Source organism: Lissotriton vulgaris, chromosome 6 (assembly GCF_964263255.1).
Source record: "Lissotriton vulgaris chromosome 6, aLisVul1.2, whole genome shotgun sequence".
Lineage (NCBI taxonomy): Eukaryota > Metazoa > Chordata > Amphibia > Caudata > Salamandridae > Lissotriton > Lissotriton vulgaris.
The window spans coordinates 923,585,638-923,612,788 of record NC_141694.1 but is presented as its reverse complement, the minus strand read 5'-3'; the positions used below and the strand labels follow the sequence as shown (position 1 = coordinate 923,612,788).

The 27,151-nt window shown below is 40.7% G+C and overlaps 1 protein-coding gene across 1 annotated transcript in view; it reads left to right on the top strand.

Annotated features, from left to right (window-relative positions):
- Window positions 1-27,151, top strand: part of SLC24A3 (solute carrier family 24 member 3) — a 1,194,917-nt gene that overhangs the window by 197,697 nt on the left and 970,069 nt on the right. Inside the window, exon 2 of the mRNA XM_086926908.1 lies at window positions 26,434-26,562. Coding sequence (XP_086783034.1) covers window positions 26,434-26,562 — 129 coding nt within the window. The remainder of the gene's footprint in view (window positions 1-26,433; window positions 26,563-27,151) is intronic.

Sequence of the window (27,151 nt, the reverse complement as noted above, 5' to 3'; positions counted from 1 at the left end):
TTCTGTACCTTTCTTGCCTGTTTCTGCATCTCACTTGCCTCTTTCTGCACTTCTCTTGCTTCTTTCTACACCTCTGTTGCTTCCTTCAGCAATTCTCTTGACTCTTTCTGCCCTTTTCTTGCCTGTTCCTGCACCTCTCTTGACTCTTTCTGCACTTCTCTTGCCTCTTTCTGCACCTCACTTGCTTCTTTCTGCATCCCTGTCTCCAGTTTGTGCACCCCTCTTCCCTCTTCATGCAACTCTCTTGCCTCTTTTTGTACCTTTCATGCCTCTTTCAGCACTTCTGTTATTTCTTTCTGCACTTTTCTTCCTTCTTTCTGCACCCCTCCTGCCTCTTTCTGTACCTCTCTTGTCTCTTTTGCACCCCTCCTGCCTTTTTCTGTACACCTCTTGCCTCCTTTTTTACCTCTGTTGGTTCTTTCTGTACTTCTCTTGCTTCTTTCTGCACCTCACTTGTCTCTTTATGCACTTCTCTTGCTTCTTTCTACACCTCTGTTGTTTCTTTCAGCAGTACTCTTGCCTCTTTCTGCACTTCTCTTCTTTCTTTTTGCACCCCTGTTGCCTGTTTTTGCACCTCTGTTGTTTTTTCTGCACTGCTCTTGCTTCTTTCTGCACTTCTCTACCTTCTTTGTGCACCCCTCCGGCCTCTTTCTGTACCTCTCTTGCCTCTTTTTGTACACCTCCTACCTTCTTCTAGACCCCTCTTGCCGCTTTTTTCCTCTCTGTTGGTTCTTTATGCACTACTCTTGCTTCTTTCTGCACCTCGCGTGTCTCTTTCTGCACTTTTCTTGCTTATTTCTACTCCTCTGTTGCTTCTTTCAGCAATTCTCTTGCCTATTTCTACACTTCTCTTGCTTATTTCTGCACCTCTTTTGCAAATGTCTGTATCCCTCTTGCCTCTTTCTGCACACTCTTCCCTATTTCTCCACCTCTTTTGCATCTTTCTGCACTTCTCTTTCTTCTTTATGCACTGCTTTTCCTTCTTTTTGCACCCCTCTTGCCTCTTTTTGCACCTCTATTGGTTCATTATGCACTGCTCTCACTTCTTTCTGTACCTCTCTTGCTTCTTTCTGCTCTTCTCTTGCTTCTTTCTACATCTCTGTTGCTTGTCTCTTTGTGCACCCATGTACCCTCTTTCTGAATATTTCTTGCCTGTTTCTGCACCTCTCTTGCCTCTTTCAGCACATTTGTTGCTTCCGTCTGTACTTCTCTAGCCTCTTACAGCACCTCTGACTTAGAGGTAATTTTAATCCCCCTGCCCTATTATGTACTAGCTCCTTACAGGGGAGGTCATGCCAAGCACAGGGGTACCCCAACCCATAGTGTACCCTAGTGTAATGTAGGGGTTTTCACTGTATTCTAAATGTCTTTCAGGATAGCACTGTCTCCGGGCCTGGTTAGTCAGAGTCAGTTACCACCTGTACCAGTCAGCAAAACGCTGTGGGCACAGGATGTCTTTGCAACAAGACCTCTTTCTGCACCTCTTTTGGCTCTTTGTGCATTTCTCTTGCTTCTTTCTGCACCTTTCTTCGCCTTTCTGGACTTCTGTTGCTTCTTTCTGCATTTCTTTTACATCTCTCTACGCGTCTCTTGCTCTTTCTGCACATGTCCTACCTCTGTAGGAATAGTTAGAATTTAGCATTTAAAAAACCTTTGCAATTCACTGAAAAAAACATAGGTTTCAGGAGAGTTATAGTTAGAAATTATCATTTAAAAAACCTTTGAAATTCACGGAAAAAGCCATAGGTTTCACTGATGTTATAGATAGAAATTAGCATTTGAAAAAAACATAAAAATTCACTAAAAACACAGCTTTCAGGGACGTTATAGTCAGTAGTCAGTTGGACATTTCACTCATACAAAACCAGAGAAATTTGGCCGTTATAGTTAGTTGAGCTAACTATCACTCGCGCCCCCGTAATGCACTGCTGATTACGTCACATATTACATCATTCATGACATAGTCAGTGACATCACTGATGACATCACTGATGACATCACAAATTACATCACCGATGACATCATCTACGTGATAACCTATTGCACCTCCTCATACCCTAATATAACCTTTGATACACCCACTCTAAAATATAGACTACCATTTTCGAAACCATAGACACACCAATTCTAGTTACTACATACCCACTCACTGATTCCTAGGTCTACACACACGTCCACTCATTCACTCATACAGTCACTCATACATGCAGTCACTTATCAATACAGCACTATCATTTGCACTCACAGACCTATAAAGACACTCACACATCACCACTCATCCATAGAGTTACTCACACACCTTGTCCATAATGCAAATAATCATTCACACTCCCATTTACTCACCTATACAGTTATACACACACCACCTCACTTATTCATAGATACTAACTCTCAATTACTCTCTTATACAATCCCTGATACAAGCACACACTCATCCATACATCCACTCTCACAATCACTCACTCACTTATAGTGATTTATATACCCCAACGCTCACATATTCTGCCTTTCACATATATAGTTACTCACACATGTACTACTGAGACAACCACTCACTCACCAACACACCCATAAATATACTCACCCAACCCTACAGCCCTTGACAGATGCCCTCTTGATCCCATACACCCAGTGAATTACCCACTCACACATCTATCCACAGAGTCACATCCCCCACCCACCCACACAGACACTCGGGAACCCATACGGATACTCAAACAACCAATCAAAAACCCATATAGACACTCATGTACCTACTCTCATCCCATGCAGCCGCTTACACACCAACTGACAGACTAATACAAACATTCACACAGTTTAGTCACTAACCCATGGATTCAGTAAGACACAATTAATCACTCACTTATACAGTCGGTCACACACCTACTAAATCATCCATTCAGATACTTATACACCCAGTCATTCTTCAATACACCTTGGAATATATATATATATATATAAAACATATTTAAATTTTACAGAAACACACATTCACAGTATGATGTCATCAGTGATGTCATCGTCTACCTAGATGCGTCACTTTGTAAATATGACTGAATAAGGTGCATTTTTTACAGCACTGGTGCGTCACAAAAAGTGACGCTCCGGTGGCGTAAAAGTGACGCATGGCCTCATAAATGAGGCCTTCAGTCTTCTACTCATGCGTCATATTAAATATATGACGCATTATGTCGCAAGTACTTACAGATACGTCAGTATTTCAGACCTATCTGTAAGCGCAAAAAAGATGCATTGCTGGAGTGTGTCTCAAAAATGAAGCAACTCCAGCAATGCATCCTTTCACATGGGGCCAGGCCCCATGTGAAAGGGCTTGCACGCCTGCTGTGAAACAGGCGTAATATTTGGACTCAACAGCGTCATAAAAGTGACGCAGTGATATCTCATAGATTTCACTGCGTCACCTCTAAGACCCTTTCCTGCGTCAATACGTCCCTTTTGCATACATTACACCTGACGTAGGAATAATGTGGCGCAGGGGCTTACAAAGTGACGCATCTACCTAGATGCGTCACTTTGTAAATATGACTGAATAAGGTGCATTTTTTACAGCACTGGTGCGTCACAAAAAAGTGACGCTCCGGTGGCGTAAAAGTGACGCATGGCCTCATAAATGAGGCCTTCAGTCTTCTACTCATGCGTCATATTAAATATATGATGCATTATGTCGCAAGTACTTACAGATACGTCAGTATTTCAGACGTATCTGTAAGCGCAAAAGTGATGCATTGCTGGAGTGTGTCTCAAAAATGAAGCAACTCCAGCAATGCATCCTTTCACATGGGGCCAGGCCCCATGTGAAAGGGCTTGCACGCCTGCTGTGAAACAGGCGTAATATTTGGACGCAACAGCGTCATAAAAGTGACGCAGTGATATCTCATAGATTTCACTGCGTCACCTCTAAGACCCTTTCTTGCGTCAATACGTCCCTTTTGCATACATTACACCTGACGTAGGAATAATGTGGCGCAGGGGCTTACAAAGTGACGCATCTACCTAGATGCGTCACTTTGTAAATATGACTGAATAAGGTGCATTTTTTACAGCACTGGTGCGTCACAAAAAGTGACGCTCCGGTGGCGTAAAAGTGACGCATGGCCTCATAAATGAGGCCTTCAGTCATCTACTCATGCGTCATATTAAATTTATGACGTATTATGTTGGAAGTTCTTACAGATACGTCAGTATTTCAGACGTATCTGTAAGCGCAAAAGTGATGCATTGCTGGAGTGTGTCTCAAAAATGAAGCAACTCCAGCAATTCATCCTTTCACATGGGGCCAGGCCCCATGTGAAAGGGCTTGCATCAGTCTTATGCTTGCTGTGATACAGGCGTAAGATTTGGACGCAACAGCGTCATAAAAGTGACGCAGTGATATCTCATAGATTTCACTGCGTCACCTCTACGACCCTTTCTTGCGTCTATACGTCCCTTTTGCATACTTTACACTTGACGTAGGTATAATGTGGCGCAGGGGCTTACAAAGTGACGCATCTACCTAGATGTGTCACTTTGTAAATATGACTGAATAAGGTGCATTTTTTACAGCACTGGTGCGTGACAAAAAGTGACGCTCTGGTGGCATAAAAGTGACGCATGCCCTCATAAATGAGGCCTTCAGTCTTCAACTCCAGAAATGCATCTTTTCTTACCCTTCCACACCCCTGTTCCATTTCAACATTTTCTTTGAATATCCACATTCCCCATATTCACTCTCCTTCTCCTTTCTTTCCTTCCCAACACTCACCTTCTTTCAGTCCCCTTACTTCACTTCCTTTCTCCTCTCATACTTTTCTGTTCTTTCGTACTCATTTTCCTTTCCATTATCAATGCACTCCACTTCACTTACTCTTTTTCTTTTTTTTAAGAATATAGCTCTTTGATGAGAATTGGAGGTAGTTCTGAAAAGAACTTTTTTTTTTCTTCTTTTTCTTTTTTAAGAACCTAAACAAAAACAGGGAATGGAAACTGCTCAACAGGAGCAAAAAAAACAAAAGAAATTAGGGCTGGGAACGGCAGTGATGGTTCTCCAATGCTCGAACCATGAGCAGGACACTTTGCTCCCCATAGGTAAGGAGTTGATCGCAGTATCTGCATTTCAGGACACCTGCTCCTGCGATCGCCCCCTCACAGAAGTAGTTGCTCCTCCGGTGGATGTAGAGGCCCTATCACTGGGAACCTCTTGTGCCAGAGCCCTGACACTTTCCCGGGCAAAATTCTGGGGGTGCCTCCTCTCCACATGCCGTATCATTGTGAAGTTCCCAAAAGAATATTTCTTTTTGGGGTCACCCCGTGACAGGTCTTTTTTGCAGATCCTGCACTCCACTTTTGGAGCATTCACCTTTTTTTGGTCAGGTGGTATTGAAAAAAATTTCCAAATGAAATGCTCCTTCACCTTTGGCTGAGGAGGCTCTTCATCGATGAATTCAGGCTCATCTTCACTGCTGGATGGTCTGGCAGCCATGATTAACCCAGAAAGATGCAAGAGCAAAAAAGCAGGTCTTTCAGTCACAAAAGTGAAAGAAGAAGTGAAGGAAATGGGTGGGGATTTCATTCTTTGTAAAAAAAACTGTTAGCAACCAATGAAAAGTGTTATTTTAGGGTCACATGACTTGACGCACTGACGCTGCGCGCACCGGAGCGCTTCTGGGTGCGCACACGCGGCGCGAACGTAGGCGCTTCCGGGGCGCATACGCGGCGCGAACGTAGGCGCTTCCGGGGGCGCTTACGCGGCGTGCCGAAGTGACGTTTTGATAGTTTCACGGAAATGCAAAATCATTATCATTTCCTTATTAAAAAAAAAACTGCTTTTATATGTATGGTACTAATGTCTTGCGTTATTATTTACTTTTCATTCATATTTTTTTTCACGAACGAAAGTAGCGCTCTGTGTGCGCTTTCCGGAGAGCTTACCGGAGCGCGCACCCGGAGCGCCCCAGGAAAAAATGATAAAAAAAACAAAAAAAACCAAATAATAATTAATACTTACTCAAAACAGCAAATTTATAAAAAAAATCGTAGGTTAGAACCTCGATATAGAAAGGAATTAGCATTTAAAAAACCTATGAAATTCACTGAAAAAAACATAGGTTTCACACCAGTTATAGTTAGGAATTAGCATTTAAAAAACCTATTAAATTCACTGAAAAAAACCATAGGTTTCACACCAGTTTTAGTTAGCTGGAAATTTTACTGACATAAAACCATTGAAATTCCACGTTATAGTTAGTTGGATTCACTATAACTTGCGCGTGTAATGCACTGCTGATGACGTCACATATTACATCACTCATGACATGGTCAGTGACATTACTCATGACATCACTGATGACACCATCCTTGTGACAGAGTGACAGACCTCCTTTCACTGTAACCCTTGAAACACATATTCAAAAATAGAAACTAAAATTTTCAAAAAAAAGGAGATACCATTACCAGTTACAACAACCAATTCAGTAATTCCACCATTTATATACACATCCACTAATTCACCAACAGATCTATGTAGTCACTCATACATATACTCACTCATCATATGTAGTGATACACCTATTCATCCTGTAACACATCGACAGTCTTCCAAAAGTTGCTCACACACATACTCACACATGCAAATAAACTATTGAACATCCATTTCTTTGCATATACAGCTATACACACACTACCACCTTACTTCTAAGGAAACATACACATACTTACTCTCTTAAACAATCACTTATCGAAACACATACTTATTTAAACAGGAACTCTTACAATCTCTCACTCTCACATATACTCACTTATATACATCAATACTGACATATACTCGATTAAAACATATGTAGTTACTGATAAAGACACTACTGAGACAGTCATTCACTCACTAACACACACATATACACACTCATCCATCCATACAGTCCTGCACATATGCCGTCTTCCAAACACATACAAACAGTGAGTCAGTCATTGATGCATCTATGTGCTAAGTAATACCCCCACCAAACTATACAGACACTCATACTGATACTAAAAAAAACATCTAATAACCCATATACACACACATGTAGCTACTCACCAACCCATGCAGCCACTTATACACAAAGTGAAACACTGATACAAACATTTAAATATTTAAACAGTACTCGTTAATATATGTATTCACTAAAATACACTTAATAAGCCAGTTAACCAATAATTTTTTTTTTTAAAACATCTATTAAGACACTTATTTAAACATTTATTTTTCTATTGACCTTTACATATACATATATAAAACATAATTATTTTTCAGAAAGGCACACATTCACTGGATGGTGTTATCAGTGATGTCATGAGTGATGTCACTGACCATGTCATGAGTGATGTAATATGTGACGTCATCAGCAGTGCATTATACGCGCAAGTTATAGTGAGTCCAACTAACTATAACGTGGAATTTCAATGGTTTTATGTCAGTAAAATTTCCAGCTAACTATAACTGGTGTGAAACCTATGGTTTTTTCAGTGAATATATATATACATACACACACACACTCATACATACAGTGGCATTTGTTGCTGGGTAGTTACAGTTAAGGTTCTATAGTAAATGGCTTTTTTGCTTGCTAATAACTGTGCGCTATTTGATGAATCTACACAAAACTTTGTAAAATAAGTTTCCCTTTTTGCACAGCTCTTTCCTGGAAAGGTTTAGGGTGATCCATCAAGCGGGGGCCAAAGAAAAGGGGAACGCCAAAAATGAAAAATTCCTATGCAATTTCCATAGGGATTTTTGGAACGCGCTACAGCGAAAACGGCTGAACAGAATTGCCCTAAGTTTGGCAGGAAGCCAGACCTTGGTCTGGAAAGCATACTTTTTCTGATTTGGTGTTAATCCATTAAATGGATTTTGAGAAATTGAATATATTTATATATCTTGACTTTTGGGTTCCCAGGACTATTGAGAAAGTCTTGCAAGCACAACTTAAAAAAATAGATTATTCTGATTGGCTGAGGGGGCATCTTTTCCCATTCAGCCACCTAGCTTCCTTGGAAGTGAGGGTCCAGTGGGAGTGAGCACTCTGATTGGCTGACAGCATCACATAAACAAACGTTGCAATGGCCATTACAGGAGGACTAATGGAACTAGTCTTCTGTCCTGAAACTGTTTTAAAAAGCAATATAGGGAGGCAACGCAGAGAAACTCTGCTGCCCCCTAGCCTTTGAAGGGCAGTCTCAGAGCAACCCCCACCCAGGCCAAATTTAAAGAAAAAATATTTTTGTTCTGCATTCCTGCAGTACGCCCACATGATCAAGGTTCAAAAGAAAACAGAATGGTGAACGCTAATAATTTTTAAATAAAAATTACCCCCCGGGTGGACCAGTGCTCTGGAGTATATAAATAATTTTTGGGGGTGATGCTTGTGGCCCCCTTTTCTGACCTGATTTTGGACCTGGGACCCCTTGCCCCAGAGTGCACCATGTTGTTCAAAGAGGATGGGTGCAAGGTTCCCAGTCCTAAGCCTCTGCGTGGCCCCAGGGACCCCATCTCCAGAACTACTAATGCAAAAAGGGAAGGGAGCATATTTTGTTGGAGTTCAGAGCTCCCTTGTAATCTGTTCTATGGTTGCCTGAAAAATGTTTTAAAAAGCTTCAAAGTCATGTTAATGTTTTTTCAAATAAAGCTGTATTACATTTCTTAATGAGGATCCCTTTTATTAAACATGGAACTGTATGAATTAAAGAAAGACAGATTTAATTATAATTATTGGTCATTTTCTGATAGAGACACTACATAACCTTTGTATATGTTGATATTCTGACCCATTCTTGAAGGCAGTGGGCCCATTTTTATAGTTTGGTGTTCTAACCTTTTGACAAGGGCTGTAGCTCGACCTTACTTAAAATGACATCCCTAATTTTCAGCCATGTGCATCCGTAGGAGTTTGGGGTTTGGGTACCATGCCCTTCAACCACTTGGGTACAAGGCCTGGCTGCAGGCCTAAGACTGTGCCTGGTGGGGGGTTGGCATTACATATAGCAATAAAATGTTACTTTACATGTAAAAATCCATAGAAATTCATAGAAAAAATTGTAATTATAGTGACGTTATAGTTGGATATTGTAATAATATCTTACTTCAGATTAAAAAGCCCTAGGTGAAAATGTCCGTTAAAATATACTGTTTTCTACTAAGAAAGCCATTGAAGTTTACCAGTTATGATTATCTCAAGTAACGATAACTTGTGCCCTACGGCAACTTTAATTCACACTTACTTTAAAAAATAGAGTGATCTGATTGCCCATGGGTTTTTTTCCCCCTTCGGCTGCCTCGCTACAGAGAAGCTTCACCAAGTCCACAGGAGATGGTGCTCTGATTGGCTTGCCGCACCAAGGAGAGAAATGTTGCAGCCATATTTACAGGACACAGGGACTCTGTCTGTGTGCCCTGAAAATAAAAATAAAAAATGATATAAGGGGACATGGAAGGGATTCACTGAACCCCTGGATATTGTGTGGGGACTGCCAAACCCCTGGACAAATGCAGGGAAAAAAATCTTTTGCCTTGCACTGTGGCGGTGCTGGCTGCCCATGAGGCCAACCCCTCGCTGCACACAGCCAAGGGCCCTTGGCCATGCATTGTGGTATGTTGCCATAGTTACGTATGGTAATAATATATTATATGTAATATATTACTTTCCAGTAATAAATCCTTAGAAATTCACTGAAATAGACAAAGGTTAAAGTGCCATTATAGTTAGATATAGTAATATGTTACTTTTTATTCAAACACCTCAGAAATTAACTGAAAAGAACAAAGGTTAAAGTGATGTTATAGTTAGATGAAAATGTCAGTTACAATGAAACATTTTTAAACTAAAATAAACAATGACATTCACAAATTATAGTTATTTTAAGTAACTATAGCTCATGCCCTCACTATACACTGTGTGTGTCCTCACAAATTAAATCACTCATTACAATTTCTATGACATTATTTATAACATATTTGATGACATCGGAAATGAGATCTTTCATGACATCACTATGCATGGCAGGAGAGCATGTTTCTATTGAAAAATGTTTTTTGTTTTTATTTGCAGCTTTTCGACCATTGGACATAACTGCTTCAAATGTTCTAAAAAAATTAAACTTGTAGATTTGGCAAATGATTTGGCTGGCTTTCCACAAGTGAGAGATAGCTGTTTTCCCTGCCATTACAAGATGTGGTCACAAACGTCAAGTCTTGAAAATAATCAAAGGAAAAATATTTTATTGCAGCAGGTATTGCCCTTTGTGAGGCACTGAGCACTGTGTTGGCTTGCAAGAGAAGAGTGTGATCTATGATGAACTGACTATGAATGGGAAACTTCAAGGTTTTTTGTTTTTATTTCATACACAGTGATTTGAAAAACAGAAAAAGACACTTTCTCCATACACCCGAATATATAGGCAGAATAAAAGAAAGTGAGGTTTTGTCTCTGAAGTGAAATCGAAAATATAACACAAGTCAAAGGATGGGTAATATGTGCCAGGAGGATTTTGTGACTACAGTAACTACAAGATTCCATAGCAGATTTTTATAGACATAGACCGGTATATGATATCCTCATATATTAACCCTCTGAAATAAAAACCAGTGTCCTAATTATTTTTATCCAACAAATATTGCTGGGTTAGCAGTTTCGTTTACTAAGTACAGAGCCTCTGGTTCTGATGTAGATCTGAATGGTCCAGACTTCCTAAGATGGTATTTATAGAAAATCACAACAGCAAGCCCAACCTTTCACTAAAAGTATGTCTGCTTATGTTTATATAAGACTGAGTACCAAATTCAACACAATAGAATGTTAGAAAAACACATGCGCCCAGGGCGCAAACAGACCAGCTTCTCTATGAGAGCTCTTAAAATAATGTTTGCGCATGCATAACTTTACAACAAACACGATGAATGAACCTATGGCTCACCTTACGAACAGGCCAGTCGAATAAATTTAAAATAAGGATTATGAACATAGAACCTCCTATTAACTGAATTTTATGGGGAAGTGTCCTAGAGAGGGCGGCTACAGTACGCGCAGGAGTAACGCCCGCTTCCTGTTTTCCAGACACCTCCTACTTCTACCTTTCATCTATGTTCATTTTAGATTTGGATTCTAGAGGGAAAGCATCACTCATGGCTTGGCTGCAACCACTGCAATATCATCCACTCTTGGATTGTAAAAAAGATTTTTGAGAAAATCACACCCCAGCTACAATAGGAGAATCACAATATTGAGAATTGCTCCAATAAGAAACTTCCTAAAATCAAACTACTGATCACTTATGCAGTATTATAAAAATATAAAACACCAAACAATGGAAAGGAGAAGAGGTATTACTGAGGCAACGCGAGCTGGGCAGTGCTGATTACTGGACTCTGCAATTCACAGGTTACCCTGCTGTTGGTGGTTGGACGAGGCGGGCCTGTGACTATGTGGCGCTATAAAGCGCAGCCTACCACCCCTACTTTTAGGAACACGAGTGGAAAATTGCTCATTACAGTTCACTGCAAGTCCCAGGTGTCACTTCTGCTGGTGACTAGAGGAAGTGTAGCCTGTTGTTGTCTGGCTCTATAAAGTGCACCGTACTACCCGCTTCACAAGACATTGCTGATCGCAGGACACTACAATTCCTAGGGGACCCTGCTGTTGGTGGCTAGTGGCAGCAGGAAATGTCACTATCTGGCACTATAAAGCACACCCTACCATTCCCGCATCACAGGACTCATCCGGGTGCAAAGGCTGGGCATAGAGCAGGTACATCTGCGCCAGTCAGAGCCCAAAGGAGATTGATCTGGGCCAACACTCATGAATCTTTCCATATAAAAGGAAAGGCAGGGGGACCTATAGAAAGAGATGCTAAATATTCGATCATTCATGTTTTTCTCACACAGGCTGTAGGAATACTCTTAGAGAAGATAGAGCTGGTAGAAAGGTGTCTCTCTCTTCCTAGTGACCTGCTTGCTGTTACAACTTCAAGCACCTTTGAGACTGAGGCCCAAATGCACAATCTTTTGTCTGCCACAATTACAGAACATACTTTACAATTGGCAAGCGAGGGTTCTGCCATGGATTGTGGGATAATAACACTGGATGCAGAGCCTGCACCTAAGCGCAAGAGAAAAATCAAAAAATCTCCAGCAGCGCACATTACAAAGGAGCTTGCCCAGCCCAAAAAGAATTTAGAAGCACCTGGTTCATCAGGAACAATGGATTTGACTGTGCATACTGATTCAATATGAAATGTAAAGTGTTTTTGTATCAATGGACTTGTATGCCCCTTAACCTTCTAGAAGTGATTGTGAAATTGGGGGATGGGAAGTCGAGGTCTAAATCGTTTGGGCCTAATTGCTGCCCCTGAAGACAACACATGAACAGAGCATGCCACATTTATCTCAAGACAATAGGATAGTGATCACCGCAAAGCGTCCCCATAGAACCGTATGAACAGAACTATCCAAATTGAGTCTGGGGATGGCTAATTCATCGATAGCTCGACCATATGCATTAGGCCAAGAGTCTGAGGCCCAGTTGCAGAATTCATCGCCCCCACAGACTATACATCTACACCTGCTGTTTGCCAGTGGGTTGTTGTCTTGACTAATGTTCGCAGTTTAAAGCCTGAGCCATTGGAATCTATGGCCCAGCCCAGCTAAAAACATATGTCACATTCTAGTTATTTAACAATACTAGCTTTAGTCTGAGGAATTCCTTTAATATCTTGATGGTGCTTAGATCTTCTTGGATATGGCCTTTGACTAAATTGTATGAGATGGATAGTGTCTGCATCAACTTTAGATATCCTAACCTACATGAAAGGATACAAAACAAGACCCAACTGATATCTACTAACATAAGTGTCCTGCCACTAGGCTTTTGCTTTATAGACATTTGAGCTATGACAGCTGCACTATGGAGCGATCAAGAGTGCTTTTGACATCGGCCGTGCGCCTAAGTGTGTGGTCGATATCTGTATTTCGAATAGGTTTTCCACAATTTCAGACTTGCGTGCCAATGATTGACAAGATGACCCCACTGGAGCCCTAAAGTGAGCCAAATCAAAGACCTACTGAAGACAAACTGTCTTATACTAAGCCCTGCATATGAAAGTGGTCACCTGGAACATTGTGGTTATTACCCCTAAATTCATTGATGGGAAAAGGCTAGATTTTATCCAGCAATTTGGCATTGTGTTGTTGCAGGACCACGAACATCCTATACTCTAAAGTCTGTGTGTGCTTTTCAGATTCTGCCACCATTTCCCCATCATGCAGGGTGAAAGCAGTGCTGTCCTCATGGCTTAGGACTAGTCTCCCATCCAGAATCACCCCTCTACCAGTGTATTTCCCACTCAACTAGGCCTTGTTTTCTTAAATGGCCGGGTAATTTTATCTTGGTGGTGATTAACTTTTGTAATACTCACTTCTCATGAAAGGACAAATTACATTTTAGTAGCTGATTTGAGTTGATAGATGATCTGCCTAATTTGACTTGCCGCCTTGGAAGAGGGTATAATTTGTTGGGGGTGGGAGATTGTAATTTCAATTTGGGCTCTAGAGTTGTATCACAATCTGATAATCTCTTTTTCTGTTTAAACCTGAAGGAGGGGGCTTCCAGACATGAATCTACGTGTGGAATACTAATTAATTATTATTTAGTGGAATAAGATTTATGTTCTCTCTTTGACTAATTCGCCTCAACAGTAATGTATTGTCTACTTAGCTTGCATATGGGCATAGTTTGGGTATTGATTATATTTTCACCTCAGCAAATCTGACTTATTATATCTTAGCAGTAGTTGTTATCCCAAGTTAATATAGTGACCATAACACGTTCACCTAGACCATGACAACCCCCAAAGGTACAATGTCTGTAACTAATAGTGGTTGCATTAAGCTAGGGACAAAGAACAACAACACAAGGGTTGTGTAGAAATTTGCTGAATTGAGAACGCTATTGCATAAGCTAATGGGGGCCAATTTAGATCTTACGTATTTTCATTTACCCTTCCAGAGCATATGGAGGCTTTTGTTAACTTGAGTATCAAAACAAGAGATCTACTCTTGAACCCCACTAAATGCACCTGCTGTGGCCCTAATGTACATGCAGTCTAGCAAATAGAAGGCTATGTGGGAAATTGAAAAGCGAGATAAGGATGGGGAGATAATTTCCCAATACCAAACTCTTTATAAACCTTTCCTGAAAAGAAGAAGGAAATTACAAACCAACGCCTGTTAAAATTTTGTCTCGAGCTGTAAACTCGGGATACAGATGCATTTTGGAAGGCGCCTACCACCACTAAATGCAAAAAAATCCATTACCTGCCCTGACTGTGAATATTGAGCCAGAGTGGTGGGCAATCCACTTCACTAATATATATAGTCTCTCAGAAGAGGACGAAGAGGGAGAGTCATTGGTTGTCCCAATTTATCCTTTATCTATTGAGTTCAAGCTACACAAAGTGACTTCACCCTTTTCTGAAAAGTCCCTCTAATAAAGCTCTTGGTCCTGATGGGGTCTCAATGGACCTATATAAGTTGATAGATGAGTTGTGTGTTCCATTACTTAGCAATATCATGAACTTTGCATGTAAAAGGTAACTCCCCTCATCATGGAGATCAATTATTATAGCTCCTCTTTAAAAAAAAAAGATTGAGATGTCCCTAAGTGATCTTGTCCGATCTCATTACTGGGCTCAGCAGTGACGATAATAATAAGAATAGTGCTAGATTGACTCATGGTGTGGACCAAACAGCCCTTAATACTGTTGGAGGAGAATTATGAGTTTAAGACAGGTGTAGGGACCTTGGAACAGTGTTTAAATTTGTATCTGCTCATCAGTAAATATAATGTAGCTATTTACTGCCCTTCATGTCTGTCCTTTATGGGCCTAAAGTACACATTCATTAGTGTGAATAGATCTAAGTTGTGCCTGTCACTGCTAGCCGAAGGCATAGACAGCGATTTTGTTGGCTTTGTCTGGGATCTACGTTTTGATCTTGCAGTCTCTGTCAGATTTAGGTAACAGGGGAATGTACCAGCTCTTTTGACCATGTTCAGGGCATGAGACAAGGGTGTGCCATTCTGCCAATCTTGTTCCTACTACATATGAATAATCTAGAGGAGAGGCTCGTAGAGAAGAGGCAAGACCTGCCGGCAGTCAAGAGCAAGCACCTACCTCTGCTCTTAGATGCTGAATATTCTGTATTTATTGCTAGAACTCACAATTGGCTAAAATAATTAATTGATACCTTTGTTTGCTTCTTGGAAGAGCTGAACCTTGCAGCCAATTTCTCTAAAACTTTCCATATGGCCTGTGTGCTAAACAACAGGAAGACCAAGGTGTAATCAATCAAGGGCCACCGTATAGGAAGGGTGAATCGTTTCCCTTACTTGGGTGTGACCTTTGATGGGAATGGTTCCTGGGATCAATTCTTGGCAAACAAGAAGTTGAATGCTGATCAGTCTGCAGATGTGTTTTTTTAATCTGGCTGCAAGCATTGGGAATAAAGTGATTGCCCCTCTATTGAAAATGTACAACTGTAAGGCCATTCCTATTCTGAGTTATGGGTCCAGTATCTGGGGTTAAAGGAACGTAAGCAGTCTTTAGGTTGAAGAAAACAGTGTTCTTCGCCATCTATTAGTGGTCCCACTGGGTAGCTCTAACTTTGCCTTTGATGAAGATTTTGTTGTGAGTTATGTAGAGGATCATATCAGGTTGGCTCACCTTCCCTTTTTCTGTGGTGCTCAATCTGGTGTAATGAACACACTTCTCTAAATTGGGAAATGATTCAGAACAGTATTTCTTGTGTTCAAGGTTTAAAGATGCTGTGGTTATCATATGTATGGTTCAGCCTCTACTGACAGGGTAGGTGTTCCCTGTTTACTAATCTTCAGACTATAATAAGCCTTGATAAAAATCTGGTTTAACTGTCCTTTATGGACGACAGTCCAAGAGAGAAAAGTCTGATGTAGCTCAAAAAGCCATCTAACCAGGATTATGTAAGGATTCAAACAACGCCGGTCATTGAACCATATTTAGACGTGGTCAACAATTCCTGGAAACAATCCCTTCTCACTAGATTTAGACCTCATACTATTAGATTGCAATCATGTTTCCGATGAACCAATTCGATGCAGGGACCACTTCAATGTGCCCCTGTGATGAAAGTTTGATGCAGAGTTTACTTCATATTATGTTTTGTTCTGCAAATTCTATACTTTTTTCTCAAAAAGTATTTATTCCACATTTTAAGAGAAAGTAGTTAAAAAAGATATAACCTAGCCATGATCTTTCTCCAAATGCTTTCTTCACCAGTGGTGTGTTTTAGTGTTGGTCTTTGTCTTAAATAAGTGATTTACTATTGTAGGACTTTACTGTTTTAATCTTTAAATGCATATTAGTTGTTGTCATCTGACGAATGGAATCATTTTTGAACATTGTTACACACTTGTAATACTGTAAGTTTGCTATATCAAATTTTTATGCTTTTTTGACTTTATGATTTTTGATATACTTTTATGATCATTATCTAATAAATGAATGAAGTGTTTTTTGATTCTGAATCCAATAGAACATTTGAATTCTATGTTGAGTAGGATAGGGTCATGAGCTAGGTCAAGATAGTTTGGCTACAGAAGAACACCCCTGCATTAACTCTTTGGAACTAGTTTTGTACAATTGTTACGACCCCCAGTATTCGAGCATAGAGGGGTTTTGCACACCAGCAGACTTCGCTTCTGTCTCAAACATTGCAGAAAACATTTCTAAAGCTCAACCTCAATGCAAAAGTATGGCCGAACTCTTGAAAAATTGGCTGAACACATTTGTAACTTTACTAAAGCATTTCTCATGGTAATCAAAGTAAGACACCTGTTCTAAATGGAATCTGTCTCTAGAGATGTTCTGTTTAAACGTTTATGGGGATTAAGGGATATATTGTCATTTTTAAATGTACTTTCAAGGCAAAGGTCAGACATTTTTTAGGACTTTAGAGAGTCCCATCATCACCTCACCATCACAACAAATCATTGTTCTCCATCTAGAAACAGACCCTCTGCCAGTTCAAACGATAACTTGTTAAGTAGACTGCTTATTTATAAGCAAAACATTGGTAACTCTCTGGAAGCAAAGTTTGCAGCTGTTGCAAAGTGCAGAAATGGGGTGTAAGAGTAAGGGAAAACTATTTCCGATGGCACTTAAAATGTGATGTGCTTTCAGAGAGTACATACATACGCCCTGGATGGTGCACAACAGCTTGGTACCGAAGAAGCTGATGTATGCCTGGATGAACTCCAGTGAACCTGCCATAAATAGACATTTCTCTACATCACAGACAGAAGAAGCAGAAACAAAGAGAAATGTTCAGTGCTGAAATGCTGAATAGAACTGTAGAGGATCAACTGGAACATATTGTACTGATTTTGTTGGGAGCCCAATGTAACTGGAAAACTTGGACGTGTCTCAGAATGGACACTTTGTAGCTAAGTCCTTTCTAGGAAGAACGCTTCCTTGCGCCAGTGTATTTTGTGTAATTGCTTTCCTGAAGTGCCAAAACCAAATGCATTGCAGCTCTCCGTAATATTTATACAAAAATAACCCAATTTATTGATGCCAACAGATTCGATATCTAATCAGATTTTCTTCATCTCTTTAGCATCTTAGTTATTAAATTATCATCCCTGCAAACAACTTGGTTTGGGCCTTTTATGTCCTTCGTGACGTTTTGTTTACTGCTCTGTTGTTTCGGTAAGTTGTTGCAGAAGAACTAATGAATTTCTCTGCACCAACGCATTGCTGTTAGAGCCAAGGCTGAAAGGGTAAGCCAGGATGTACTCGCAGTAACCAGGTTGCGTTTTAAAAGTTAGATTAGTCACTTGCATCATAACTCTTTTCTGTAGGCAGACTATACTCATTGCAAAATTCCCCAGGCGCACACATTATGTTCCATAGCACAGTATTCTGGAATAAAATGTAACTTACTCCTGAAAGGTTCGATTGGCCAATTGTTCCATAAGTATTATTTTTCGCTGTGGTGTGGTTCAGATGAGTGGTATTACTTCATATCCTGGCAGGACATACTTAGCTAAATATTTTTCTGTACCTGATCAAAATAAGTACTATTTATCCTATGCTACCCAAGAAAAAATTTAAAATGATCTATTGAGTTCAGAAACAGAAAAGACTTTAATCATTTTTTAAACAATAATCAAAGTGGCTTAGATAATGAAATGCATTCCACTAAGGCTGTGTGGATCATATCAGTGTGTTATTCGTACCATATTTAAAACGTGGTCAACATTATTATTATTTCAAATCATAACTCATAATACTTGTTTACCGCCAACAATTAAAATAAACTCGAATCCGCTTTTCCTTGTGACAGGCAGAAACGGTTTTCTTGTGGCAAGCAGGAAACCTAAGTTAAGAATTGAGGCGTTCTGGGAATGCAAATTTGGGCGATTGTGAGCTCATTTCTCAGTATTTCTTGTTGTTGCCTATATGCTAGACTCAGGCATGGAAACCTATGCAAAGTGTTCCCAGAATCAATAAATGTATAGCAGCACACGTTTCTATCTCGTAAGTCTCACTTTTTCTTCCAAGTTCCCTGAAGTTAGTATTAACATAAATACAAATGAGTTGTGGTTCTAAAACAGGAGACTCCCAATTACGTCACATTATTGTCCTTTGCCAGGGTCTTAGCTTTCTCAATTGGATAGAGTGACTGGATACAGGCGTCGATTTGGCTCAGTGCATCTGTCGCTGCATAGTGCACACTAACCCTTGCAGTCTTCCCTTCATCATATACAAAGTGAGTAAGTCGAACTTTCAGAGGCCTGCGCACAAAACCTACAGGTCACAAGGCAGAATGTTACGTCTACAAAGCACGTAGGCCCCTTTTCCAGCCTCTGTAAGTCTGTCACTTCCCCTCCATATAGACTTTGTTTTTGGACCCATTTACTTTTTCTAAAGAAAGGTGTCAAATAATCCCTTCCCCACCAATCCGACCAGGTTAAATATGCTCAAAACCAAACCGAATGTGATCATTGGCTGAAAGAAAGCAGCTGGGAGAGTGCTTGACAGATTACTGTGTTTAAAACGGTTGGTTGTGTGTCGCAAAATGCCTTTGTGCTTATTTTTCGGAGCCATAACAACTCGACCTTTATAATGTTGCAGGATCATAAAAGTGCAGGCGCAAAGAGTCTGCTGGTATTCTAAACAGTGTTTAATTAGTACAAATATAAGTGCTGTTCCCCAAAATATTTTTCAGGAGGCTGAACATGCGGTGTTTGGGATCCAGGGCATGGGGTTTTGCCTTACCTTACACTCCCTCTTATAAGGCCATGCCCCCAAATGCCTCCTTGAATAGCTGTCCTCCAGGCCCTACATTTGGCCCAGCCAGAGAACAGCATGCACATCATCCAGGAGGATTTTATTTTTTATTTCCATTACAGCTGCGGATATAGAAGAAGGGCTGCCAATAAAACAAATGATGAAGTATAACTCTATTGGCGGTCCCACTTCAATTTCTGTAGTCCATTGTGGAAAATAAAAAAAGGACTGCTCAACTGTGTCTCGCTCCTCTATGAACTCAAACAGTGGCAGACTGTGACCAAAGGAATGTTTCAGAGGTCACAAAAGTCTTAGGGTCCCATGAAATAAGTTTTGTCAGAGTCCACTGGCAACTACCGGCACAAATTAAGTACTGAAAAAATTCTAACACTTATCATTTGTACATCTTTGCACATATGTTTGTCAGCACTTCGAAATGTCAATTCACAGTATTGGGGACGTGTGAGAATGAAAGGATGAGGTCCCTTGAGTAAATAGGGCAACATTCAATGTAAAAAATCATTAGGTTTATTCAAACCTAAGAATCACCAAAGAAGGCAAAATTTAATTAGTCAGTGGGATTCAAATCAACATCAACAACACATAGTAATACAGCCAATTGACAGAGCTCATAACATAAGGAAAGTAGCCATAACCAAATATAGTTCAGTGGCGAATTAGCATTAATTTTTTCAAAAATAGTAAGTCAAAGTAGTCATCAAGAAGACAATATAGTCTGCATCCAAGGAAAGAGACAAATCAGGAGACAGTCTAACGCAGAGATCGTTTGGTTCAAAAGCAGAAGAAGAGTCTAAAATTAAAGTCAGATAAAAGTCCTATGTGGGGACTGCTTGGTATGAAAATAGGAAAAAAGTCTTGAAGCATAAAACAAATACACAGACTGTTGTAAAGTCTACCTTTGTAGAAATGAGCAGAAGGTCTCTGGAAAGTCTCTGGCAAGTCAAAGAAAAGTTTAAGAAACATTTGGGCTAGCTAGGGTTAGCTACACCACTGGTGTCAAAGGGATACTTAATAATTTTCAGCCTGTGTATGAACCTGATATGGTTATCATTTCAAACCTCTCCAGAACTTGTTGCTTCCCCTGGGTCGGACTGGCATATTGGGCCATGTGTCAGTGCACGAAGGGCTGGCCTGACAGGTCAGTGTGTGGGCCAATTTTTTGTCTGTTTGGTGCAAGTTTTATGGTCTCATGAACTATTTTTTTACTGTTGTTTTTTCTAACTTTACCACAAACTTTGCTTGCCACAAGCACATATTTACACAGTCTCTCATATAATGCAACAACCCTATATAGTGTGTCTTTTCAAGTTCAAAATTGTCCCTACTTGAAGAATTTGGGCCACTTTTTTGGCTACCTGATTTGCAAATGTGGGCCACTTTTATTATGGTTCCATGGCCTATTTTCTGTCCCAGTTAGACCTTGGGATTCCTTAATGGCATCACAGACTGCATTCTGAAGTTCAATAAATCTGCAGGGTTCAAGCTCTCTAAATACTACATGACCATTGTTGATGACTTATTTAACCTCTTCCAGGTCAATTTAATACTGGCCAAAGGATCAGAGATGAAGGTTTTATCATAGCTGAACGTCAAGATAAAAATGTTTGATGGTTTTGATGTTGAGGTCCTGACCCTTTACGACTTCTCAGTCGTTTTCAACGGCATTGACCTCTGGAGCACATTTGACTGATTGAAATCTTCTGTGACTTCTGGATTGGTGTTGGCTAGATCTGTTCTTTCACAGTGAATCACACTTTAACGGTGCCCTCCATTCGAGTCATCATCCAAAGGAGTGGTTGTACACGGTACTCAAGGGATTAACATTCGCCTCTTTTGTAGTGCATAAATATGGATCTGGAAGATGTGATTGGATAGTTTGGGTTCCAATCACACATGAATGTCTTTGACACATAGATTCTCCTGTATATGGAAGATAACCTATCCTGCTTAGTCTTGAGAGTTCATGCATGTCCACGCTTGGCATTTGAGTGGTAAATCTAAATACTTCTAAATCCATTTTTTGGTTTCAATTAGCAGTCAAGAATGTTTATTCAGGCCGGATTTACTAAGCCTTTGTCCCATCACCTTCAGTTTTACAACTGAGGAGTCATCATTAACACTAAACCATGTGGGAACAAACTTGCCACTGGTGAGAAGTGGCTTTTCTTGATTGCAGATGTTTACGGTTAATGTAATATATGATTGAGGTCAGCGCCTTGGAACCCTCAAGGGTGGATTGCTGTAAGAGTAGGCTCTGTAATTTGTTGTCTTTTTCAAGCACGGGTGCAAAATTGTGGCACATGCAACCGTGGAGAAGCTCCTAGTTAGTACATCACAAAAAAATCAAAGTAACTCAAAGTATCGCAGAGAAAAATTACTCAATCTCAAACAGAAGCAGAGCCTTTTGTCTCCACTGCACCACAGCCGGTGGACATTCCATCACAGTCACTTGATTGGGTTCAAAAGCCCTAACTCCGTTGGATGTCTGGGTTGTGTTCTTGATAAATGTCCAGCAAATGTGTTTGATGCACACGGCTCGCCCTTTGGATTTTGAGCTCTTTTTTTTCTGTCATCGCCCTCTGGATTTTGAACTCTTTTTTTTCTGTCAGAATATCCTTCCCTTTCAAGCACGCGCACGGTCGGTCGCTCTCAGAGTTGCAGTAAGTGTTGCATGCTTTCCGCTGCTTTATTAGATGACGGACTAGGATGTCACAGGCAGCATGGCAAGAATGTGGCTGTAGCCCAGCTCCTAAATCCATAAAACGCTGTCCTTAAACATGACACTGCGAATGGCTCTGCGCCCCAGTGATATGGTGCAGGAAAATATGTCTTAAAAGCCAAGATTATGACTGAGACCTAGTCTAAATTCTTACCCGTTGCACAAATAGAAGTTTGAGCAGGGATTGTAATTCCGAGTTAAGTGATAATTTTTGCACTGTTGTCGTTTCCCCCCGACAGATTTCGTTAGATATTACAGTGGTCCAGTACTGGTAAAAATGTAGAACATGCATATTTCATGGTGATAAATTCCAAATCTGCATGTTATTACCCATTTCCCAGGACAAAAAGCTGAACTGGGGGTATATATCCCATGTGTTAAATACCTCACCAGACTATCGTATTTACCGGATGTGGTAAATAGCGCAGACCATTCTGTGATATATTGAAAAGTGATGCCCCCTGCAGAATGTGATGAGGGGGCCCGGAGTTTGCCATATTCCACAGATATGGAAACCTTGGCCTGCTTTGGGGTTCCTGATTGATTCAGGGGCGCTTGAAGGGATGGGGCACCCGTATGCCACAGGGGCTTTAGGGACTTGTACTAATTTCCTAATACCATAATGGCACCCTCATAGTAAGGGTGTGAGTCCTATAGTTTGCTGGGTGACTGTGGGAGAGCACTGTTGTGCCACTGTAGGTGTCAAATATGTAACTCAGGTGCAGCATCCCTTTTTTCTGTAGACGTGCTAAACAGACACTAGCCTATTGCGCCTGTAAGTTAGACTTCACACTTCACATGTGAGACAGAAAGGAGATGCTCACAAACCATTATCCCTGCCCAAAGTCAATAGATGAGCATCATTGGAGACTGCACTATCCAAGTGGGCATCTGTTAATGATCTGCTCCTCCTACATGGCATTCCTTATTTGTGGTGACCTATAACATAAGGCAACTTATGTCAGACAAACTGATGCCCAGTGGAGACTGAGATAGACAGGCTGTCCAGCTCACTAATGCCTTAAAGGTAAAAGAGGCCCTAAGGAAGGAAAAAGGCAACCCTTTTTAGAAGGCCGGTGTACATTACTGACTGGCAGAATGTTTTAGTTTTGGTTCAAATAATGAAACTGTGTGGTCATTACAATGTCTATGTTAATCCATAAAACTGCAGATTTACTGCAAAATCGCAGAAGGCAGAACACTTTATGAGATTCCGTATTTATTCAAGAGGATTAAAGCAATTAAATGCAATAAAAAATAATAGAACTCCTCTCTCGGAAGTGACTGTGTTGGCACGCATTGACAAAGGCTAGAGCACGAAATAAAAATGCTCATAGCACAAGAGCAGCAATGGGCAATTTGAGCATTATGCGTAGTTTTTGGTATGGAGTTGATCTATATATTATCAAGGAACCGTGCAGACAAAAACAAATGATATAATGAAATGAATAACTATGGAAAACAGACACGTGGCTTTTCAGTATAAACATTATTGTCTTCAAACTCTTCAAATGAAAAGGACTATATGATATAACGATTTAATGTTATGGTGTTTGCTCACAGAGTCCTAGTCACAAAGGCGAAGCTGGTCGAGAAAATCATGAACTCCCAACTCTGTTCCTTCCTGCGTAATTCAAAAGGCCTAGACCCAGCCCAACATGGATTTAGAGAGGGTCACAGCACCGAGACCGCTCTTATTAAATCTATAGAGGAGGTCCGGAAGGTGCTTGATGAAGGGGGCCAGGCAGTGCTGATCCTCTTGGACCTGTCAGCGGCCTTCGATACGGTCCACCATGCTTTGCTGGTGGATCGGCTGGAGGGCTGCGGGGTCCATGGTCAAGCACTTAACATCCTGAAAGCCTTTTTAACAGACTGGGTACAAGTGGTGGCAATGGGGCAGTTCGAATCAAGACCTTTCGAACTCCCAGGGGGGGTCCCGCAGGGTTCCTCCCTAAGCCCCACTTTATTTAACATCTACGTATCCTCTCTTGCCCCAGTGATCAGATCCTTTGGGTTTGAGTTAACATCCTACGCCGACGACACCCAGATTGTGGTCTCGGTGCTCCTGGGGACAGAGGGGGGGGGGTGGCAGGTAGGTTCCAGGACTGCATGTCTGCAGTCAGCTCCTGGATGGCAAAAAGCTGTTTAAAACTGAACTCCTTCAAGACTGAGGTGGTTATCTTTGGCTCAAACACTAATCTTTGGAGGCCTAACTGGTGGCCTACTGACATGGGACCTCCGCCCCCCCTGTTTTGAAGGTGAAGAATCTTGGTGTCATCATTGACAACCAACTCACCTTCAAACCCCAAGTCAAGGCGTTGAGTTCCTCTATACATTGGACCCTGAAAATTATTAGGAAGGTTCTTCCCTTCCTTCCGGAGGGAAGTAGAAAGACGGTGGTGACAGCCCTGGTACTGTCACGCATCGATTATTGCAACAGCCTTTTTCTTGAGGCACAACAGTGGGTGCTCAACAAGCTTCAAGTTCTACAAAATGCGGCCGCCCGCCTGATTGAGGGATTGCCCAAGTTCTCCTCAGTCTCCAAGGAGCTGGAGAAGCTGCACTGGCTCCCGGTGCGGAAGCGGATTATGTTCAAGGCCCTCTGCATTGTCTTTAAGGCACTACATGGTCTTGGCCCGGTGTTCCTTCAGGATCATTTTCAATGGTACAGACCAGGCAGACAATTTAGGTCGGCTAGTTTAGGGCTGGTTAAAACGGCTCGGATCAGGAAGGCCCGCTGGGGTGGAAGGAGTTTTTTTAGGGGAGCTGCGATGTCGTGGAATTCCCTCCCTCTCTCCCTTAAACATAACGAGAATCTGATGACATTCAGGAAAGATCTGAAAACATGGCTCTTTTCCCTTTAAGTACCCGTATAATCCATTCCCCAGGAATTATCACTTCAGCGCCAGGACACCGACTGGTAATAGCGCGCTTTATAAGTATTAAAATAAATAAATAAATAAATAAGTGTGCACCTGTAGATTTACTCAGGTGTAACTTAACACTACACCCAGTAGTAGCTTTAAACTTTTTTGCTTTTCAAAATCACCGTGTGTAGAGTTATTATTACGTGAGAACGTACATGGTTCTGCCCCTCAAACCAGGGGGTGGAGCCTGCTAGAACAGTTTTTACTAGTATAAAGTTACCTCTAGTAACTTTTCACACATAGGTGGAGGTCTAGTCCACTGGGGTGGAGATCTCCAAATGGTAAAGTATAGGAAAAAATTAAGTTTAAGTAATGATTTTAGAGACGATTACAACATATTTCAATGTACAATAAAAAGTAAAAAGAACCTAAAATAATGGTTATACCTAGAAGTAAAAAAATGAACTGTTACAGCACAATAAATCACCAGATTAAACGTTTAATAAGTAACTATATAAATACAATTTATTAATTACATTTATATTTTTTAAATCGCATCCTCACTATTTTTATATTCAATTACTGTTTAGTAAACTTTGCTAAAGACTTTTTGTTTAATTAATTTAAATTATGTTGTATTGTATTTAATGATTTTTAAACAAAATTTAAATATTAATGTATTTAATTAAAAAATAATTGAATACAGCTTTTAATTCTTAAAAAAATAAATATATATCTAATTTAAAATTCAAAATATTCTCATATTATTTCTTACGGGGTGGTTTTTAAGCCCCCCCTCCATTATTTTCTATGTGAGTGTGTTGCAGTACCTTTAAGTGGCTATGTGAGATGCTGGACTTACTACAAGACTAGGATGGAGTACATTTATGAATCTTGTTAGTCTATTTGGCAGTGGTAACTTTACAGGTGCAGTTTGTGAACAGCAATGATCTTACCCTTTTGTGGGTGTGCGTTTGCGTTTGCATGCCCCTTCTTAACCTCTCCTCAACTCTCCCTAAGTCCCTTCTTAGGCCAAACCTCCCCCGCTTAGAAGTAAGTATTTTTTTTTCTTTTTCTGGCCACTCCTCCAGGTTTCTCCATCATTTATCACTAAAACATACACAAATATTTGAGGAGAAGTCCGCAAGTAAGGCGGAGAGCTCCTGATAGAAAAGATAGGTTAGGCGGTGGTCTCCACATGTAGGTTTGTGAACAGCGTTTTGTAGCATGTGAGTAGTTCTACTGAAGATGGTTTCTAAAAAGGCAGGCGTTTGATCTCCCAAATAAAATGAGACCCACTAAGGCAGAGCTTCTAACTATTATCAACAACTAACTTCAATCTGGATTGTTCATTCTATGGTAAAACAAAATGACTGCCTACTTACCACCTGCAAACTCAACCACAAGCTAAACACTGAACACACGTTTATGAATTTCTCTTTTATGCTCACATGTGGCCTTCTCTCTGCACAGGTTACAGTGAGCTCAGCTACGCCATGGAAACAAACGACAAGAGGAACGAAAGGCGGTTACTCTGGGTGCTGGAGGAGAATGCCACCGGGACCAGGGAGCACTGGCACCGAAAGAACTGCACTGAACCAGGTGAGCAGACTGCATCTCCTTCTTTACAGACATATGTGGTTTTTCCACTCCTTTTGTCTGGGGAACTGTCTGATCTCGGTAGGAAGGCGCATTGCAGTCCCCATTGACCCTCAGAGGTGGTTGCCTGTGGCTACTTTATGTTACAGATTCTTTGAGAACTGCTTGCCAGAGATTATTTCGAGTGGTGCAGATAAATTAGCGATGCATGACAAATCTTGTGGGAATGCACTTTTTTTTTTTAAGTTACTTGGTAATAGATTTAAAAATGCAATGTCAAAGTGCAATTGACTCAATGCACAGCAAACTTGTATGGATGGTCCATGAGTCGATACTCCTACATTTTCGTCAATGGCTGTTTTGTCTCACTGCTGTGTTAATATTGCAAATGCGGCTGTCTTCAGTGGACTTGAAGTGATCAAAATTATTAATAGAGGGCTAACACTATGAAAGAAAGGCTTTCTGTTTTTCCAAATGTTTTGCTGCTTCAAATGCTTACAAATATTGTGCATATAAGCCATCTTCTTCCAGTGGAATTCCTTATTTTGTGAGGCGTTATTGAGACAAAATCAATGGAAACTTGCAATAAAAA